Source organism: Daucus carota, chromosome 5, assembly GCF_001625215.2.
Source record: "Daucus carota subsp. sativus chromosome 5, DH1 v3.0, whole genome shotgun sequence".
Taxonomy (NCBI): Eukaryota; Viridiplantae; Streptophyta; class Magnoliopsida; order Apiales; family Apiaceae; genus Daucus; species Daucus carota.
The window spans coordinates 45,443,521-45,462,045 of NC_030385.2; the positions used below are offsets into that span (position 1 = coordinate 45,443,521).

Below are 18,525 nucleotides of genomic sequence, written 5' to 3' on the forward strand. Positions count from 1 at the left end.
AATTAATAAGTTACTTATGTTTTTTTGAAACCAAATAAGTCACTTATGTTAATATATACGCAGTGTTCTAAAAGTCGGCGATTAATCGGGATTAATCGCCGTTCGGTCGGTCACCGTCTCGATTAAGCGTTAATCGGTGAAAAAAGTGTTTTTTCTGAAAAGTCGGTCAAAGACGGGATTAATCGGTCAAAGGACGGTAAAATCGGCAAATAAAAAATCGGTAAATTTAAAAAATTTATAAATCATAGTAAAAAAAATTTAAAATTTAAAAATTAATTTTAAGACACATTGTACTATAGTTTTATAGGATGATTTATAAAATGGATATTTTGTGGATAAAATTATTGATTTTTTCATTTATAAAATTATATGATTATAAATCTGTTGTAAATATAAATATATTTATATTCATATTTATCTATTTTAAAAAATAATATTAAATTGATTCCGATTAATCACTCTGATTAATCCTTGATTATCCGATTAATTGCTTGAGGTTCCCTTTACCGACTATGTCCGATTCCAGCTTCTTGCAACACTGTATATACCTATATCAAACCGCGTTATCACTGTAAGTTGATATTTTCTCGCACCCGTTATCGTTCCTCGAAAGTCGAACCAAACAACCTCCGGAGATGAAGTGGACTAAACTGGAAACAAACAGAAACAAGAAGGATCCGCGACCTCCTATTTTAAGCTTTATTTTATTCAGAGGGCAATTTGAATGCTTATTCTCGGGAAATTAATTCACAGCAGCAAAGGAGAAAATGAAGACAAAGCACAAGTTTCTCATTCACTTCGTGCCTGAATATTGGTAAAGTTAATGACTCCTCGTGTTTTCAAATAAACATAGTTTGATTTTTTGACCTACATTTTTAAGTTCATTGATCACGCAATTATAATTATTGTTTTTCGAATTTTCTTTTTATGAATTGAAGTATTATAAGTTTGATATTTTTATCAAGAAAAAGAAAATTTTAGAAATAATTATTTTAGTTTACATTTGTAGCATTCGTGATGTTCAGAGTGTGTTTGTTAATGGTGCTGCATTCCGGAGAGGGTTCAATTTAGATAGTAACCGCATTGTTATGTGCTTTGGTGCCACGAATCGTGTTGCCTGAATGCAGTTACAGACGTGTCATTCACCGTTTTGATTAGTCTATTGTTTGCTTTGCGATGACTATGAATCTCGTCGGTTTCACGTGTTCATAATGAAAGGTGATCTGATAGTTGTCTTATTCTGGGATAAGACACTATGTGTTACTCCAAGAAGATGCGGTCGAGTGGATGATTTGGGTTTAAGCAATCATATTATCTTGGTAGCCATGAAACAAATGATATTGTTGATATATGGAATATCTAGGAGGATTTTTGCTCGAATGAGGTACACTCTGCTCTACATTCTCTTATTACTCCTTTTGAGGAATATTTGGTTTTGCTTAATAATGACGAGAACTTTGTTCATATTGAATATTTGGTTTTGTTGATATTGATTCCTAATGCAGATATTAATCATTATATCTATGTACGTATTGGATTTGTTTATTTTGCTTATTGCCTAGTACTTCTAAATTAAATTTTATGTTTGTGAAGTTCTGGTTTGGCGTAAAATTGGACGATGTTGTTTGGCCTCTCCTGCCGGAAGAAAAGCTGCTATTACTGAGTTGTTTATGTTGTTATGTTTTGTATAATCTCTAATTCAAATCCACAACTTGGACAAAAAATATTATGATGAGAACTAAATAATAGCATTGTATGAAAGAATCATAAAAATTGCAGCCGCACCGAACCAAGGTCCGGTTTTGGTTTTGGTATTTACCGTATCACTAAACTGAAAGTATATTAGTTATAATTTTATATTGTATGTTACACATTATCTCTTAGATGTATGCGGTAGTAACGGTATACATTAGTCACTACACATATGTACATATTAATTCTTTCTAGAGCAATAATAGTTGTTTAGTTTTAAGTTGTGTTTGCGTCAGTCTGGTATATCAGTCTCATGTGCACGACTGTGCCTAGCTGTTTTGCATTTTTACTGGGATGCAAACGAGCAGTCAACCTGGTCTATATAAAAAAGAATTATGCAAGTTTCCGTTTGTGAAATCTGGGCATTTTTATTTTATGGTTTACATCGGAAGTAAAATGCAGAATTTTGTGGTTCAGGTTTCAGATTATTTTCTAGATATAATGTATCTTGGCTTATTCCAGTAACTAGGGGACATAATTAATTGATTAAGAAGAATAGGACATGCATAGATCGAGAGAGGAGGGAAAACGATTTTCCAATAAGAGATCCTCGAATAAGATTATCGGAGAAGGAGAAGATCGACGGAGAAGAAGGCCATCGGAGAAAATGAAAATGTTGATTAATGGTGGCCGAATATGGAAGTAGAAGTTAATGGTGGTTGGTGCCACAGATGATTGAGAAGGGGAAGGAGAAATGAGGAGAGTACAGTGGTGGGTGTGTGAGGGCTTGGATGTTTTTAATATGTGATCCATATTCAGTTAGGTGTAACAATGTAGTGGCTAGTGTTGATTTATAATTTTTTGTTTTATCTTATTTTCAATTTGATCAATCCTATATAAATACATACACCCTTGCCACAACTATAAGAACCAAAAGTAGTAGTGTAGTAGTATGTATGGATTCATATACACAGTCTATATCATTCATTCTCGTAAAGATTTTAGTGTTCAATCTTAATGGATGCAATCCACTAAACCTATCGCTCTTGCTCCCCGGGGAATGTATGAATCACATCCATATACACCTCCTATGTTCACACATAGGCTCTCTTTTTTTACCGAGTGATCGCTAGAACGAGTTCGAATAACTTCAAAATGTTCAAGTCAAAGGGCTGATTGGTGACCATCCACCTTAGTGTTGATTCAACATTTTCTGTATTTTTGACATGGCCTAAAATATACATTGTGGTGGCAAGTCTGAATACTGCTATCCCAAAATTCTCGACATAGTCTTAAAGGGGGTCTAGTTGGACGTTCGAATTAAGCTCAAGGACTACTAGTGGCCACTATTCAGTCCCACAATAAGTGTTTCATCCGAATATGAGATTCGAGGGAGGGGGTGTGTCAAATTGTTAAAATATGAGCAACATGGCGATATCATAAGTGTAGCCTCCAAGTATGTAATTAGACATGACATCAACATTATGTTAAAGGAGGAGGCACCAAGTTTAGGGCTGTTATAATAAAGGCACAACCTCTCATTGTAAATTAAGAGAGCCAGATAGAGCAGTTGTAAAGTTATATATATAGAGATATATACTTCTTCTGTCCTTTTGGATTGTTAACATTTTGGAGAGAGGGTTCAACACGCCTTTTCAGGCTTTTATGTAGTATAGCTTCATAAATTATAACTTTTGTTGTTGTGAATAAAATTTTAATGTTCAAACTTCTATTCAAAAAAGAAAATTCCAAAAATAAGTTAAGAATTATATTTTATGTACTTTTTAAAATGTGTGTCAAGCAATGTAAAAAAAGCGTTAACAAATGGAAGGGACGGATGGAGTATAAACAAGTTTCCTGCCATATATACTTTTCTCTCATTATTGTTCAGTGACATGGTATCAGAGCGAGTTGATTTACAGAGAGAAATCAATGGTGAAAATCTGTAGTTTAACACATTTTCAAGGAAATTCTTTTGTTTTTACCTAGACACAGATTAGTGGTGAAAATCTTTTTCAAAGAAAACTTGCTTGATTATGTTTTTACCCAAACACAGTCCCGAAAATCTAGTCCAAATCAATATACAAAGCATACAGGTTGTTCACACGCGCCTTCACTCACCACCGCAAGAATGAATAATGTCGTGCTTCACACCCTGGCCCGTCTGATATTTTTGGTCCTATTTCCGGCAGATTTGCTTCCTGTGTCCGAAAATATGGCGGAGGTTGTGAATGATCTGATTGTAGGTAACAACACTAGTCAAGGAAGTGCAAATTTGCTTTTCATGGGACTCCATATGTGAGCCCTAAGTTTGATGGTAAAATCTTCGTGGAATGGTCGGAATTTTGCACACCTGCACTTAAGTCCGATCTAGTGATGAAATACATCAATGGAAAGGCCAAGAAATCCTTGGCGAGTGATGCTACTTTGATGATTGGGATAGTGAAAATTTCATGGTCAAGTCATGGTTGTTTAAGTCCATGGAGTTGCATATTCACATAAGCTACCTTGGTCACCCATACCTACTCATATCCAGGCAATATGACGAAACATTTCGAGGTGAAGCAAAACAACATGGCCCTGACTCATGGGTTGAACATTGACCGAATATTATGGGGAATTCACATCATGGAGTCAGACTCCTATGTCCTATGTTTGAGTGTAAGCAAGCTGATGATCAAAAGAAGTATCGAAAGTTGGTACGACAAGAAAGAGTGATGAAGTTTTCAGCTCTCCATCATTTATTGTCTCATATGTAGACAAATCCACCAAGACCTATAATGGCCAGTTCTGCCCATGCAAAATTCGATGGCAAACAAATTTCATAGGCAATGGTAAAGAGATTGATGGCCATTCATCAACCATCAACAAGGTGGTCATCTATCGGGACTGACAACATCACCTCTTAATTTATCATGTGGTCAAAAGATTCGACTCTTAATATCTCATATATTCTCAATTAAAGGATTGAGAAGTGGCTATCCACCATAGTGCTGACAACAACGCACTTTCTCAATTTTGACATGGCCTCAAATATAGGGAAATTCTCAATGGCACACTCGGGGTTTTGGCTTTTCTAGATGGTATGCAAAATAATTTTGACTTCTGGTTGGTACACTTAAACCCCCCCTGTCAAACCCCGTTGCTCGAACATTTACTAATCCTAAATTAATTTTAAAATAAAATAAAATAAATCTAAAAACATCAGTCCCCACACCTCGCTTCTTTTTTGATTAATCTAGGCGGCAGCGTCATTGCAGACCCCACACCTCACCATCAGCGTACCTTCTTCCTTCATCTGCTAAACAGACCTCCATAGCCGCTACGAGGCTGCCGAAGATACCATCCCTGCCGCAAACCTACATCCGCAACACAACTCCCTACCGCCGTTTCAATCTTCGTCGTTTCTCTTTTGTAAACCCCAACGTCAACTCCCCTGCCATTCTATGCTTCTCCACCTCTCCGATTGTAATTCCCCGACACCCAACTCGTTTCCTCACCACCAACCCCCTCCGACTCAACTTTACACCAATTTCGTCTCTCGACTGACGCAACACCACCCCCAAATCAGCGACAAGAACACACATACATATACAACCAGTGTGCATACAAGCAGCAAAACGCACATATACAGATAGTAATTTGTAAGATTAATGGATGAAATCAAAAGAGAAGCTTCATTACCGCTCCGATTCACAAACCCTAGCTCACTGGCTGATTTGGGTCTTTTTGTTGTGTATTCTGGTGGTGTTATTACTATTTTGTATGAAAAAGAGGGGGGATGAGATAAGGGATGACCGAAGTAAGGGTAGAACCGTTACCAAAGGAAGATTCCGGCGGTATTGCAGGTGGTAAGGGAGGTGGGTTTAGCTGGGATGGGAAGGGGATGGGGGAATTAGGAGTCTGGTGTCTGTCGATCATGTGATCAAAAAATGAATAATAGTCTAGAAGATTTGCCGAAAGCATCTGCAGAGTCAAGTCAACGTTTGCTTAACAGCGCTTGACGGGAGGAGTATGATAAAGAATGATATAATAGTATAAGTGTACCAATAGGAAGGCAAAACTATTTTGCGGACCATCTAGAAAAGCCAAAACCACACGTGTACCATTGAGAATTTCCCTAAAATATATTACATGGTTGGAAATTCGAATCGGGGTAGTTCCAAAATTCTCATATTTGACATCCCAATATAAGTTAATTCTAAGATGGGCTCTTTTCTAGAACACTAAGATTATGCTCAAGGGATTTTAGTGGTCCACACTTCAATCCCAAATTGGGTATTTCATCCAAGACGAGCTTTTGAGTGAGGGGGCATTTTAAATATAAGCACATCACGTGACATAACCGCCATGACAGCATGGTAATATCATAAGTGTAGCCTCCAAGTATGTTGACATCAGACATGACATCAACATTACTGTTAAAGGAGTAGACACCAAGTTTAGGGCTGTTATAAATAAAGGCACAACCTCTTCTTGTTGTAAAATAAGAGAGCTAGATAGAGTAGTTGTATCATCAAAAATATTAATGTTAGAGCTCAACATCATCATTACATTATACTTACCGTCGAAAGTGTGCTAACAAGTTTTCTTGAAACTGTAATAATAGTGTGTTTTCCAACACATCTACACATGCATTGCCCCTCATTGTAACACTCAGAGAAGTATGGATAATATTTGTATCTACAAGTTTTTAGTTTCTACCCCGATGAAAGTAATTTTACACAAGTGGTATACTTGGAATACTCAATATAAGGTTACAATTATACCTAGCTTCATTCGAACTATATTTACTATTTATTTTATAGTTGAATTATAACGATCAATCATGTTTCTCAACTTTTAAAAAAATAAATTTAATAATGCTTCTTAACTTGGTGTATGATTTACGGATTGAAATTAAATTACTATGCATTTTTTAAGATAAGTATATAGGATGTTGTCGAGAGTGAATCACGGAAGCTCTTATTTGGGGCATAACTTTACCTTTCGTGTTCATAATACATTATGAGAATATTGGGGTAGGAGGAAGTCGAACTTGAGTCTTCTGCCAAAGCTCTGATACCATGTTAAGTGATTAGTTATCCTAAAATATCGAGGAGTTAGGAAGAGGCTTGTAAGGATCAAATTATATTATGACATACCATTTTAAGTAATCAGTTCTCCTAAAATCTTAAAATCTTGGGAAAAGAACTTGGCAAGATCATATTGTATTCTAACATCGGAATGCTTATTTTCTTTCCTATAAAAAATTGATAAATGAAATTTCATGAAGCGAAAAATATGCTACTTCTACTTATTTTATATGATAAATTATGTTGGGACTTGATAAGGGTAACATTGGTCATACTATGAATATTTCGTCCAAGACTTATAATAAGAGGTTTTCGTTAGGTTTTTGGGGTAAAACAATAACAGGTCAAGACGGCAGCGGCGATTACCAGAGAGTCGGCATAAAAAATCACGGAATCGTAGCTGCGACGACTACAATTGAGTCGACATAGAAATCTCAGAATTGTAGCGGCGACAACTACAATCGAGTCGACATAGAAATCACAGAATCGCAACCCAACTACAGCTTATCACATAACTTTAAAGGTAGTTTTGCTCTTTTCTTGATCACCGGTTAACAAATCTAGCTTTGAAAATTACAAAAAGGTATACTAGTCTGAATTGTGTCTTTATGTTCATCAATTTTATTGTTCAAGATATGCGTAGATTCCTTGTGTCCATCTACTTCTAGCATAAGTCGTGTATCTTGTGAATAATCTTGATCCCTAGGCTTCAATCTGTTTGTTTCTGTTCTCAGGAGCATCCCCTAGATAAGAATGTTCTGAATGATCTTATTGTTAACAGAATTTGTCATTTTTATACTGATTCACCTCATATAACCTTATTTCCATATGAAAGTTGCCAAACACATGGTCATAACATACTTGCCTAATTATCAAGCCAGATTAATTACATTCATAAAGAAAAGAGTTATCAGCAAAATAGAGGTGGATACAGTATTACAAATTGGGAAGTTATTGAATGCACTCAGTTTGCAAAATTGACTGCTATCTTCACTGTATAGTGCACCTTTAAAGGGACAGTAGTTCAAGATTTATTTGTATCATATATGGCTGTGTTAACTTTATATGTTAATTTAACTGTTGTGGTGAGAAAAGAAGTTTAGGATAAAATCTTTAGCAACGGGGTCAATGGTCCAATTTTACTAGTAGTGATAAACATAAAGAAGTGCACTTACAGGATATCAATGAATATCCACTTTCTTTGCTTTTTCTTGGATTGTGTTTATTGATCTTGAACTTCTTCCCCTCAGAATCATGTCTCCTTCTGCAACCTTTGTAAACAATTATGAGAATGGGCATTGTGTTCAGCATCCTTCTTCTAGGACTTCTGGTGTACCTGTTGCTCCAAGTAATACTATGACCACGCGAGCTACAGGAAGAAATCATGGAAATAGGAAAAGGTCACGTGGAAGCACTAGCTTGGCAAGAGAGGAAGGACAAACTTCTTCAAGTGAGCCCAATGCTATTCCTACAAGGTCAAGGAGAACGACTCCAAGAACAGTTATTGAGGATTACATAACTCCTGCCGAAGGAGCCATATTGCACTCGCCACTTGTTCGTGGTACTTCTGATGTTCCTTTTCCACCCTCAGGAGGACATCAGAGCAGATCTGGCAGGAAAGCTAGCTTGTCCAGAACTTATGAAGGGTCTCGTTCAAGCTCTGCAACAGGTGACGAGGTACCTGGTATAAGCTCGGAAACAGCCGACAGAGAAGATGCTGGGGTTTCTGAGGATGACCTGACACCTGCAGAGAGGGCTATCTCTGCCACACGACTTCTCAGTGGCTTAGGGAAGCACCCCTCTGTGTATGCTAGAGCAGGACGGGTAAGACACATAGATTTCTACTATAATTCTTCAGGTCAATAATTTTGCTTAGAAGAGTAGAAATATAATTATTGCTGTTTGAACTCACAGAACCCTCCCCCACAAGGTCTTAGCTTTCGGGGTGCTTGGAAAAACGCAGTAGAACTGTATAGTGTAGCAAATCATCAGTACAAGGAGCTCCTCCATAATGCTGGATTTGAAGACTTTCTTAAAATCAATCCGGTAGAGCTTCCACAGGGATACCTTATCGCCTTGATGGAGAGGTGGTTTGCTCAGACGAACACTGTCCACTTGCCCTGTGGTGAAATCGGTCCGACTCCATTAGACTGGACAATGATTACTGGGCTTCGTTTTGGAGGTCAATCCATATCCCTGGACCCTAATTATGCAAAGGATGAAGCAGTGAAACTTCTTGGACTTAAACGTAGAAAGAGAGTTTTCCAGGGAAACAGGATTACCTTGAGTGCGATCAGACCTACAGAGGCACAGGTGAGGGCTTTTCCCGCAAATGATGTCATAAAGGAAAGGATTTCCCGTCGATTGTTCCTCTATGTCATCGGCAGTTGTTTCTTCGGAAACAGCAAATCAGTGATACATCATGAGCTTGTGAAGCTTGTGGAAGATATACATGCAGTGCCAGATTATGATTGGGGGGCATTTACTTATGCAGCCTTCCTTGTTGGTATGAGAAGGAAGGTTACTGGACAGATAGGATCCTTCACGGCATTCTGGCCGTTTTTGGTGGTAATTACTGTCTTTGCCTTGTACATAGTGTGATGTTCCCTAGTCAAAGATATCGTCCACCTTTTTCATAAATATTTTTCAACTTAAATGGGGAGAATAACCATGAGTATTTTTACTAACTATATGAGTTAGTGTTTTTCTTAAATATTGTATGCCAATTTCATTCTTTGTTCTTTGCTCTAGTTCTGGGCTTTCGAGTATCTGAACATATGTCGTCCGGAGCACACTGAGAATGTGAATGTCTTTCCAAGGGCTATGCGCTGGAAGTTTCCAGAAAATGGCGGTACTCTTGATAATTTTGACCTTACTGCTTCCCGCTGTCAATTGGATTACGTTGATGACGAGTCCAAGGTTAGTGATCAAACCGTTTCAAGCCGGGTATTTTACATCCAGTATATCGCTTCTTTGAATATCCTTTCTATTTTCAGGTGACCTGGCAACCGTACCTGGACAGTGAAAAATATAGTTCAGTTGACATCAAAACTTCAATTGATCTGGCGAAGAGCAGGGTACCGTTTAGGAGTTTTGCCACCTGGGAATATTATCTCGGGGAGAGATGTGGACGACAATTAGGTCTCCCTTGTCTAGTTCCCTCTGACCCTCCAAAAAAGCTGTACAGAGACTTTACAAAGAAATCCCCGAGTGGGAAGGTGAAAGAGAATAAAGAACCCCGAACTATAGAAAACGCTGCTGAAACTTTGGTGGAGTCAGAGAATCTTGAATATGCCTCCTGGTTCGCAGAAAACTCAATCGGGAAAATTGTCGATGTGACTCGACTAATTGGAGGAACTGCAATCGGAAGAAAAGTCATAAGTGACTGGATGGTGGGTTTTTATATATGTATGAACTCATTATCATAACCCTTTTGTGAATGAATCCCCTTAGCTATTTGTCTTGTTTTTTTTAGGCAAAGCACCGAACAGGCATAGTTTTAGTCCCTAAATCTGAAGTCGAGGAAATAACACTGGCTTGTGATGCTGCTGATGCTGAGCGTAAAAAGCTTCAAGAAGAGTTGGTAAGATTTGATATTTACTTGCATTCAGTTCAATATGTACTAACTAATATTATTTCAACAAGAATATGATGGTCAAATGTAAGTTTTGTGTTGTTTCGCAGTCTCAACTTAGAAGAGGTTGAGATTTCTAAGAGAAGAATAGGTTCGTCAAGCTCTGAATATGGTCAGTCAGCTACTATTTGTAATATTATATACTTTTCCCGCCTCATGCTTTGCTAAAATTATCTTTTTCTATAGTTTCTCCTCAGCTATGACGATTCCTATATACAAGATAGTATCTCTGCATTAGACTTCTGTCCAGAAACCAACTTATAAAGATGAGCATGGGTTGTCCCGTCCCAAGTCCAGGCCAGCTTAAAGTCACCCGAGGTTTGATGGCCTTCATTGCGGTGCTGATATATCTGAATTGCTTTTAATGTTTGTAAACTGAAACTTTAGGACTGGGGGACTTGACTTGACAATTTAGCTGTCCATATAGTAGTTATGGGCTGGAGATAGTGCTAAGTGCTTGACTGAAGAAAGTATTTGATTCAAGTGAGACGATTTTTTATTTTTGGGTAAGGATTCAAGTGAGACGATTTGTATACTAGTATGCTCTATTGTGCCTAGTGTGGACCATTTGTTGGGATAGTAGTATTATGATTGCCAGACTCTTATCTTTTGTTCTATTTCATTGCATTTTTAAAGTATGCAGAACAAATTATTTTTGATGATTAAACGTAATTCTAGTGACAGTGTCATCGACTCATTTCTGGTGAAAACAGTGACACAGGAGGCGCTTGGATTGTGGGTGGGAATGAGGTGTTCGAATGGAGGATATGCGAATAAGTATTCTATGAGCTATGAAGGAAATGATTTACCCACTAAAGGGGAATGAGATTCTCATTTCATACAATAAATTTGCTAATCCAAACACCAACACGTGAGTTTGGAATTTGAGATTCCGAGCTCATTAATCATGATCTGAACACCCCGTAGTTGAGGCTTCATGCAACTAATTGCGGAGCTTGTTCCTAGATTGACTGTTTTCGAAGATGATGGGTTTTAATTTGAGCCATAAATGTTTGATCAAGTGCTTGAGAGTAATCGTGCAAAAACACATACCACAAGATTGAAGAGTAAGAGTAATGCGTGAATCTGTTAGAATTTTTATCTTATCCTTCCATTTCCGAATTCGCTGTGTTCTGATCGCCGACGACACCGAGTAGATTTTAAGAGTTGCTTGAATCCACAATTCTGCATTCAACAGAACAAATTTCATTTATTCGAATGGAAGAAATCGATAATTACGGGGTGTATTCGATTGGGATTTTAATGTATTGTTTTTAGTATATGGATTTTAATGGATTGTATGGGATTTCGATTGGATTTTGTGCGGATTCTTGATGAAATGTCTTGATGAAATGTCGCAGAGTTGATAGGATTTAGGTACAATGCTTCAAAATCCCATTGAATTTGGTGGGATTTCAAAAAACTTAAAATACACTGAAGAATGCCACAAAATCCATCATTTTATGAAATGAAAAAAAATCCATCAGCATTTGAATACCATCAGATTTTAATAGATTTTAAACAATCTCAATTGAATACCATCGGATTTTAAAACATAATTTAAAATCCCAATTGAATACCACCAGATTTTGTAGCATAATTTAAAATCCCAATTGAATACCTCAAGATTTTAATGGATTTCAAACAATCCCAATCGAATACCCTCGGATTTGATGAATGCAAAAAAATGCTTTAAAATCTCAATCCAATACACCATCTTTAGTTTCGATATTTTACTCCAAATAATTACATCTATATCCTGCCATAAATCTGTATTCAGAACTTATAAACTTATTTATTTTATTTAAAGTATTAAGTTATTTCCAGAACACTATAAAACACATACCTCTAATTTTTTAATCTGAAAAAATGAAAAATCAAATCAGAAAGAAAATACCAAAACAAGTAAAAATAATGAAAAATTTCATAATTTTGCTTTGATAATAGCTTCAGTTTTGCTCCCAAATCGAAATCCTTATTTCTTCATTGTGCATATACTTATAAAGTTATAATTTATATTTCCTTAACTTGTAAACCTTTTATTATTATTTTTTGAAAAGCAAAGCGAATAACATTAATATCGGATTAACTTGTAGCCGTTAAAACTTTCTGATTATAGAAAACAGATTTTGTCATTTTAAAAGATAAAATAATATATTATTTATTAAACTGATAAATCGATTAACTGAACTTAAATAAAAATGTTTAAACCGGCTCGATTACAAACTTTTGGTAGAAGTTACGAAATACTATACATACAACTATTCTTTGTAAGTCAATCTATGTATAATTAACAATTTTACAATATTAATAAATTAAACTTTATAATCCTATAAGTTATTTTTAAAAGTTCTTATTTCTGAATTTGCAGAGGATAATAAACTACACACACAAAGTGACACAAACTGTGTGTTTGCGTCCCGACCATGGCTGCGACCACCGCAGTTCGGTCGTTCCTTAACTCAACTGCTCGGTCTGTTAAACAACACAATCTTTCTCATCTCGGAACTCGACCCTTTCCTCGTCTTGTCTTTAAATCTCCACTCACTTCTTCAGGTTTGATTTTTGATTACCCTCGGAAGTGGAGAATTTCATTTCTAGATTATTTATCGAGATTATAAATATTGAATATCACATTTCGATTGTGTTTTGTTTCTGTTATGCGGGGACTAAGAAAAGTTATTAATTTGTTGAGATTATTCATTTATTTACCAGGGTTTTATTTGCTGAGGTTATGCTGCATTGAACTAAATTGACAAAAGGACTCTTTAGATGTGTTGGTTGTTTGCATTGTCTATTATGTTTTGGTCTTGTTATGTTGGGATTGAGAAAAATTATTAATTTATCGAGATTATTCAATTATTTATTGGGCATTTATTTATTGAGGTTCTGCTGAATTGAAGTATATTAACAAAAGGGCTATTTTGATGTGTTGGTATGTTGCATTGCCTTAGTTTGAATTGGTGGGTTACATTAAGTGATCAAAATTTAATCTTTGACTATAGTGGCTGATGGATTTAGGTATGTGTCACGTGGCACAAGCTACAAGGGGGAACACTGATGTTTTGGTTAGGGTAGTAGGAGAGAAGGGTGCAGTTGACGAAGTGAAGCATGTCGTCGAGATTATAAATATTGAATATCACATTTCGATTGTGTTTTGTTTCTGTTATGCGGGGGGACTAAGAGAATTATCAATTTGTTGAGATTATTTATTATTTACAAGGTTTTTATTTGCTGAGGTTCTGCTGCATTGAACTAAATTGACAAAATGACTCTTTAGATGTGTTGGTTGTGTGCATTGTCTATTATGTTTGGTTTTTTGTTATGTTGGGATTGAGAAAAATTATTAATTTATCGAAATTATTAATTTATTTATCTGGTGTTTATATACTGAGGTCCTGCTGCAATGAACTAAATTAACAGAATGTCTCTTAAGATATGTTGGTAGTTTGCATTGTCTATTACCCCTATGTTTTGTTCTTGTTATGTTGGGATTGAGAAAAATTATTAATTTATCGAGATTAATCAGTTATTTATTTATTGAGGTTCTGCTGAATTGAACTATATTAACAAAAGGGCTATTTTGATGTGTTGGTATGTTGCATTGCCTTAGTTTGAATTGGTGGGTTACATTAAGTGATCAATATTTAATCTTTAACTATAATGGGTGATGGATGTAGGTATGTGTCACGTGGCACAAGCTACAAGGGGGAACACTGATGTTTTGGTTAGGGTAGTAGGAGAGAAGGGTGCAGTTGATGAAGTGAAGCATGTCGTCGAGATGGTATACTTATATTTGTGTTTGTGGAGTTTTATGTTGCCTATGTATTATGCAGATTTTAATTCATGAAAAGAGAGTTGCTTATTGCTATGTGATGATTTATAACCAATTAAAGTGAGTAACGCTATCGTTCGGCTTTAGGAAGAAGGTAATTTTGATTTATTACTATTTGGCGTGGAACCCTTTAGGCAAAGCGGGCATCTTTAAGAAGAGAAGTTCTGCATACTGATTTTCTTACACCGCCTGTATTGAAGGAGTCGATGCAAGTATTAGAAAAGTTAGCTGATGTTAAAGCGGTCGCTCAGGGAGGATACCCACAGGTTATCTCAGATGACTTCTGATTTTTAAATTCTGTATACAACTCATTCTAAATAGTGTCAACATCCTGCAATTCTGTAACTATTTCTATTTATTAGACTTAACCTTTTTACCTAGGCTGAGCGCTGTAGGCTTTCAGTTGGACATCCAGAAGCCTTAACATCCGACCCGGATATTGTTGAAGCACTGAGGTCAGCTACTTGTAATAAGGAAGTGCTATCAAGCATTAGCAATATCTTTATTGTTTTTTTATGTATAAATTGTTTTATGTGGAGCAGTATTTCAGGAAATTTTGGATTTGAGCCTTGTTCTCATGGTGATTTTCTTGGTTCCATTCTTGGCACGGGCATTTCTAGGGATAAGCTGGGTGATATATTATTACAGGTGGCAGTTACGTTTGTGCTTGTGTTTTAATATATCTTTAAGATGTGTGGAAAGTTTAGATTGTGTTTAGAGAGGTAAACTCCTAGATTGAATTCTTAATTGTAAGGACCATATAGAAAAGCTGTCTTCCTAGAAAATAGAAACAAAGAAATAATCAGATTTAATATATGTTTTCCAGGGAAGATGTCTGAAATGTGCTAGTTAAAATTCTCTATTTATTCTCTTTATCCGAAGGCAATCTCGAGCCTTCATGATAAATTGGTCATGGTTGGATATAACCTGTTTTCTGGGACTAAAACACGTAGAATGCCCTCTTCTTCTTTTCAGCCAAGCAGCTAAGAAAGTTTTTTATGGGCACTGGCACAGAAGCACCTGTTTGTAAAAATCTTTAGACATTGCATATATGTTTTATTTCTTCCAAAGTGTTTAAACCATAAACTAATTTGGGGGCTGGGTTGTTGTGGGATACATGCTGTGTGTGAGGTTGTGAGCATATCTGGGCACTTTAAACCCATGAATAGTTTGATAATTTCTGGTTTTCATCTCTGGCATCTTTAAATATAAAGCAGAGGATTTCCTTTTTGGGGGTTAAAAATCTTATTTTAATGGACAGGGAGAAAAGGGGGCACAAATTCTTCTTGTTCCAGACCTAGTTGATTTTCTCACATCAGCGCTCAACAAGGTATTGAAGTCTTACAAAAACTGTATTTAATAAAATTAAGCTGTCTGTCTGGTGTGCAAGTTCATCTTGGTTTACTCAGTGTTGAGTGTTGACAAACTGATTTGAAACTGGATCACATTTATTTTAACCTGCATCCATTGCTCGTATTAATTCCATAGTATGTCATAATTAGAGCATCTCCAATGCTAAAATCATGAATAGTTGGCTGTAATGATTGGCTATCATGAATATGAAAAATTTTAGCCAAGGGTTTTGATATATGCTCCAACGGGATTATCTATAATTAATCTTATATAAAATTGTACATAAGAGTTTTCTTGGTTCAACAGATATAGCCAACACCAAACATGGTTGTTATTAAGGTGATTGAGGGTTGGAGGGCTAGAAATTTTTGCATATTCTCTAAAATTGCCACATATATGCAACTTAGATCCTACCTAGACAATTTAAGCTAAGAGTTTTTACCACTGGAGATGCTCTTAGAATCCTTGTCAAATGTTTCATCCTATATCTGTAAATGTGGTCAGAAGAGCAGGTGTATGTCAACTTACATTTTAACATTCTTTACAAGTAAAAATGATTTGTAGGAGCCCTCTGATGGAATTTAGAAGTATGCATATCACAGTTGTTTTTTTATTATTGATTAATGATATTTTCATACATACTTTGCAGGTTGGGAATGTTACAGTTACATGTAAAAGGATACCGTTGCTTGCACTTGAATACGAACCACCAAGGTCAGAACTCAGAAGTGATAACACATAATTTTCTTTTTTTTTAATTTTTTTTCAGATTATTGTTATACTACTAGCTGTAAAGGCTTCATAACTTTAATACTTTATTGTATTGCAGGACTAAATCCTTCAAAACTATAGAAGGATCGCTGAGGCTTGACGCTATAGCAAGTGCAGGATACAAGATTTCAAGATCGAAGCTAGTTGATTTAATCAGGTATACCATGTTAGTTTGGGGTAGTTGTAGCTGTTGAAACTACCCAGTTACAACATGGTCTGCTCCTGGAGAAAGAAGTTTTGAAAAATTTTATCCTGACGTATAGTTGTACATCCTCTACCTGAATTCTTTTGACACTTCTGATTACAAGGGTTATATATGTAATGTTTACTGTTTCTCCTTTTGATATGAGAAAATGAGTCAACATCTTGCTTCTCTCTCTCTCACACAAACATAAGCCTGCAGCTAGAAGCCCCAATTTGATGTCCTAAAACCTGTATACAAAAAACAAAATCAGAATTACGAGCGAAGATACAAATAATCGAAACTATACAACACAAATCAAAATGAAACTAAGACTAGGGTGTAGAGATTTAAGCATCATCTATTCTCCTTCAATTAAATTATGGCCAGATCGAAACCATTTATAATTAAGACTAGTTAATTATTTAAGATGCGTGAATATTTTTTTACTATGCTGTCCATCCACATGGAAGAATTTCTGTATGTTTGCAATAGATCCTTACCACCTACATTCTTTCTCCTTTTCAGTAATGGGGATGTACGCGTCAATTGGGCTAGTGTGTCTAAAAACAATACCACTATAAAGACTGGAGACATGATCTCTGTCAGTGGCAAAGGAAGGTTAAAGGTAGATTAGAACCCAGTGTCATACATCTTTGTTCATATATAATTTGTCAACATTTGTTAATCTCAGTCCTCATAAATTTTTATTGTCCTAATTACTTTATTCTTTTGTTCAGATAGGAGAAATAAACTCAACAAAGAAGGGAAAGTTTGCAGTCGAACTGATCCGATATTTATAGAGGTATAAAAGCTCATCACCAGATGTCTTTATTTTACATTTTTGCAAGTCGCTTTGTATGTGTCGTTGCATGTGCACAATTTATTAATTTGTCTATTTGATATTTTGAATGTGATACCACATTTTTCTTCTAATATCAAGTCTGATCAGAAGGGACCCTATAGCCTTCTTAAAAATCAGAAACCATTTAAAACAAGTAGGAAATACAGTGTTCGATAGTGAAGAAGGCTATTGGCTTCCCATTTTGCAGTTATGGTGGAGCTTAATGTGAACCATTGAGCCCAGCTGCATGCTTTTAGTAAAATACTTGTGTTTGAATTCTGCACTAATAGAAGCTAGTTGGGGATTTGAAGGATCAATAAGTTGATAATTATGTTTCGCTGAGTGCATTTACTGCTCTTCTTTCCAGTCAATTGTTTCTTCCAAAGCAGTTCATAATAGTCAAAGAATGCACAACGTTGTTTCAAGGGCAGTTGGTCTTTTTGACATCATGATGTGTTGCAGGTTAGAAATGCGATTTCCTCATAAAATATAGTTTCTTTAGAGATGATCCCTGTAGAGTTTAGCTTTAGTGTGTGTTGACTAGGATTATGGACCAGAGTCTGCCTCAGATTACCAATGGAAGAAGTGAGGCCTCCTGGTTCCAATCACGTATTTTACGATGTATGTTTTGCTTTAGATAATAATACCAAGTTCCTCTTGAAGATAATTGTTCTCACTGTTTTAATCATTCCAGGAACCTAAAAAAAAGAGGACAGAAGTGCATAATACAAACTTTGAAGGATGAATCATGCGAGGCAAACGCTTGGAAGAGGCTATTTATTTGTCATATGAAGAACAGAAACTGAAGACAGGCATAGTACTACTAACATGAAAGTGAAGAAAATTATTTTGTGCTGAATTTGGTAGTGCCATTGAGATATTGAGGTATGCAATTATCTTAATCATTCTGAGTACATGGTTGACTTTGGAAGACATTTTCGAACTACAAGTTGACTTTGACTCTGCAATCGTAAAATGTTTATAAGTGGGCATTTATATATATATAATCAAATAATACCAGTAGATGATTAAAAAATATAAAATATCTTGGTCTCCGGAAGAGGAAAATAGTTGTTGGCACTAATGGTGTTAAACGTGAAAAACTCTTTGGCAATATTGATATCTACTTCAAATAAACCG

At 35.9% G+C, this 18,525-nt stretch overlaps 2 protein-coding genes across 12 annotated transcripts; both read left to right on the top strand.

Moving 5' to 3' along the window:
* The first annotated feature begins 569 nt into the window (after window positions 1-569).
* LOC108223775 (uncharacterized) lies at window positions 570-11,019 on the top strand. 4 transcript variants are annotated; one of them, XM_017398191.2, is made up of 9 exons: window positions 571-814; window positions 1,010-1,384; window positions 8,018-8,591; window positions 8,682-9,335; window positions 9,519-9,686; window positions 9,764-10,159; window positions 10,243-10,350; window positions 10,452-10,513; window positions 10,588-11,019. In XM_017398191.2, exons 2-8 carry the CDS (start codon window positions 1,212-1,214, stop codon window positions 10,470-10,472), a joined length of 2,094 nt encoding a protein of 697 aa, XP_017253680.1. In that variant the 5' UTR covers window positions 571-814; window positions 1,010-1,211; the 3' UTR covers window positions 10,473-10,513; window positions 10,588-11,019. The 4 variants fall into 4 exon arrangements, 1 of the variants encoding a protein (XP_017253680.1); XR_010292175.1 differs by having other exon boundaries at window positions 570-814; window positions 10,243-10,513; XR_010292176.1 differs by having other exon boundaries at window positions 570-814; window positions 1,128-1,384; window positions 10,243-10,513.
* A 1,700-nt stretch (window positions 11,020-12,719) lies between these two features.
* Window positions 12,720-18,353, top strand: LOC108219996 (uncharacterized). Of its 8 annotated transcripts, none has more exons than XR_001806646.2 (13): window positions 12,720-12,957; window positions 14,082-14,185; window positions 14,371-14,502; window positions 14,618-14,691; window positions 14,779-14,884; window positions 15,498-15,566; window positions 16,239-16,303; window positions 16,419-16,517; window positions 17,070-17,169; window positions 17,282-17,346; window positions 17,753-17,847; window positions 17,930-18,006; window positions 18,080-18,353. XR_001806646.2 is itself a non-coding variant. In XM_017393623.2 (11 exons), the coding sequence occupies exons 1-10, from the start codon at window positions 12,828-12,830 to the stop codon at window positions 17,342-17,344; spliced, it is 942 nt and encodes a 313-aa protein (XP_017249112.1). In that variant the 5' UTR covers window positions 12,720-12,827; the 3' UTR covers window positions 17,345-17,346; window positions 18,080-18,353. The 8 variants fall into 8 exon arrangements, 1 of the variants encoding a protein (XP_017249112.1); XR_010292493.1 differs by having other exon boundaries at window positions 17,930-17,970; XR_010292494.1 differs by having other exon boundaries at window positions 17,943-18,006.
* Window positions 18,354-18,525: the final 172 nt, after the last annotated feature.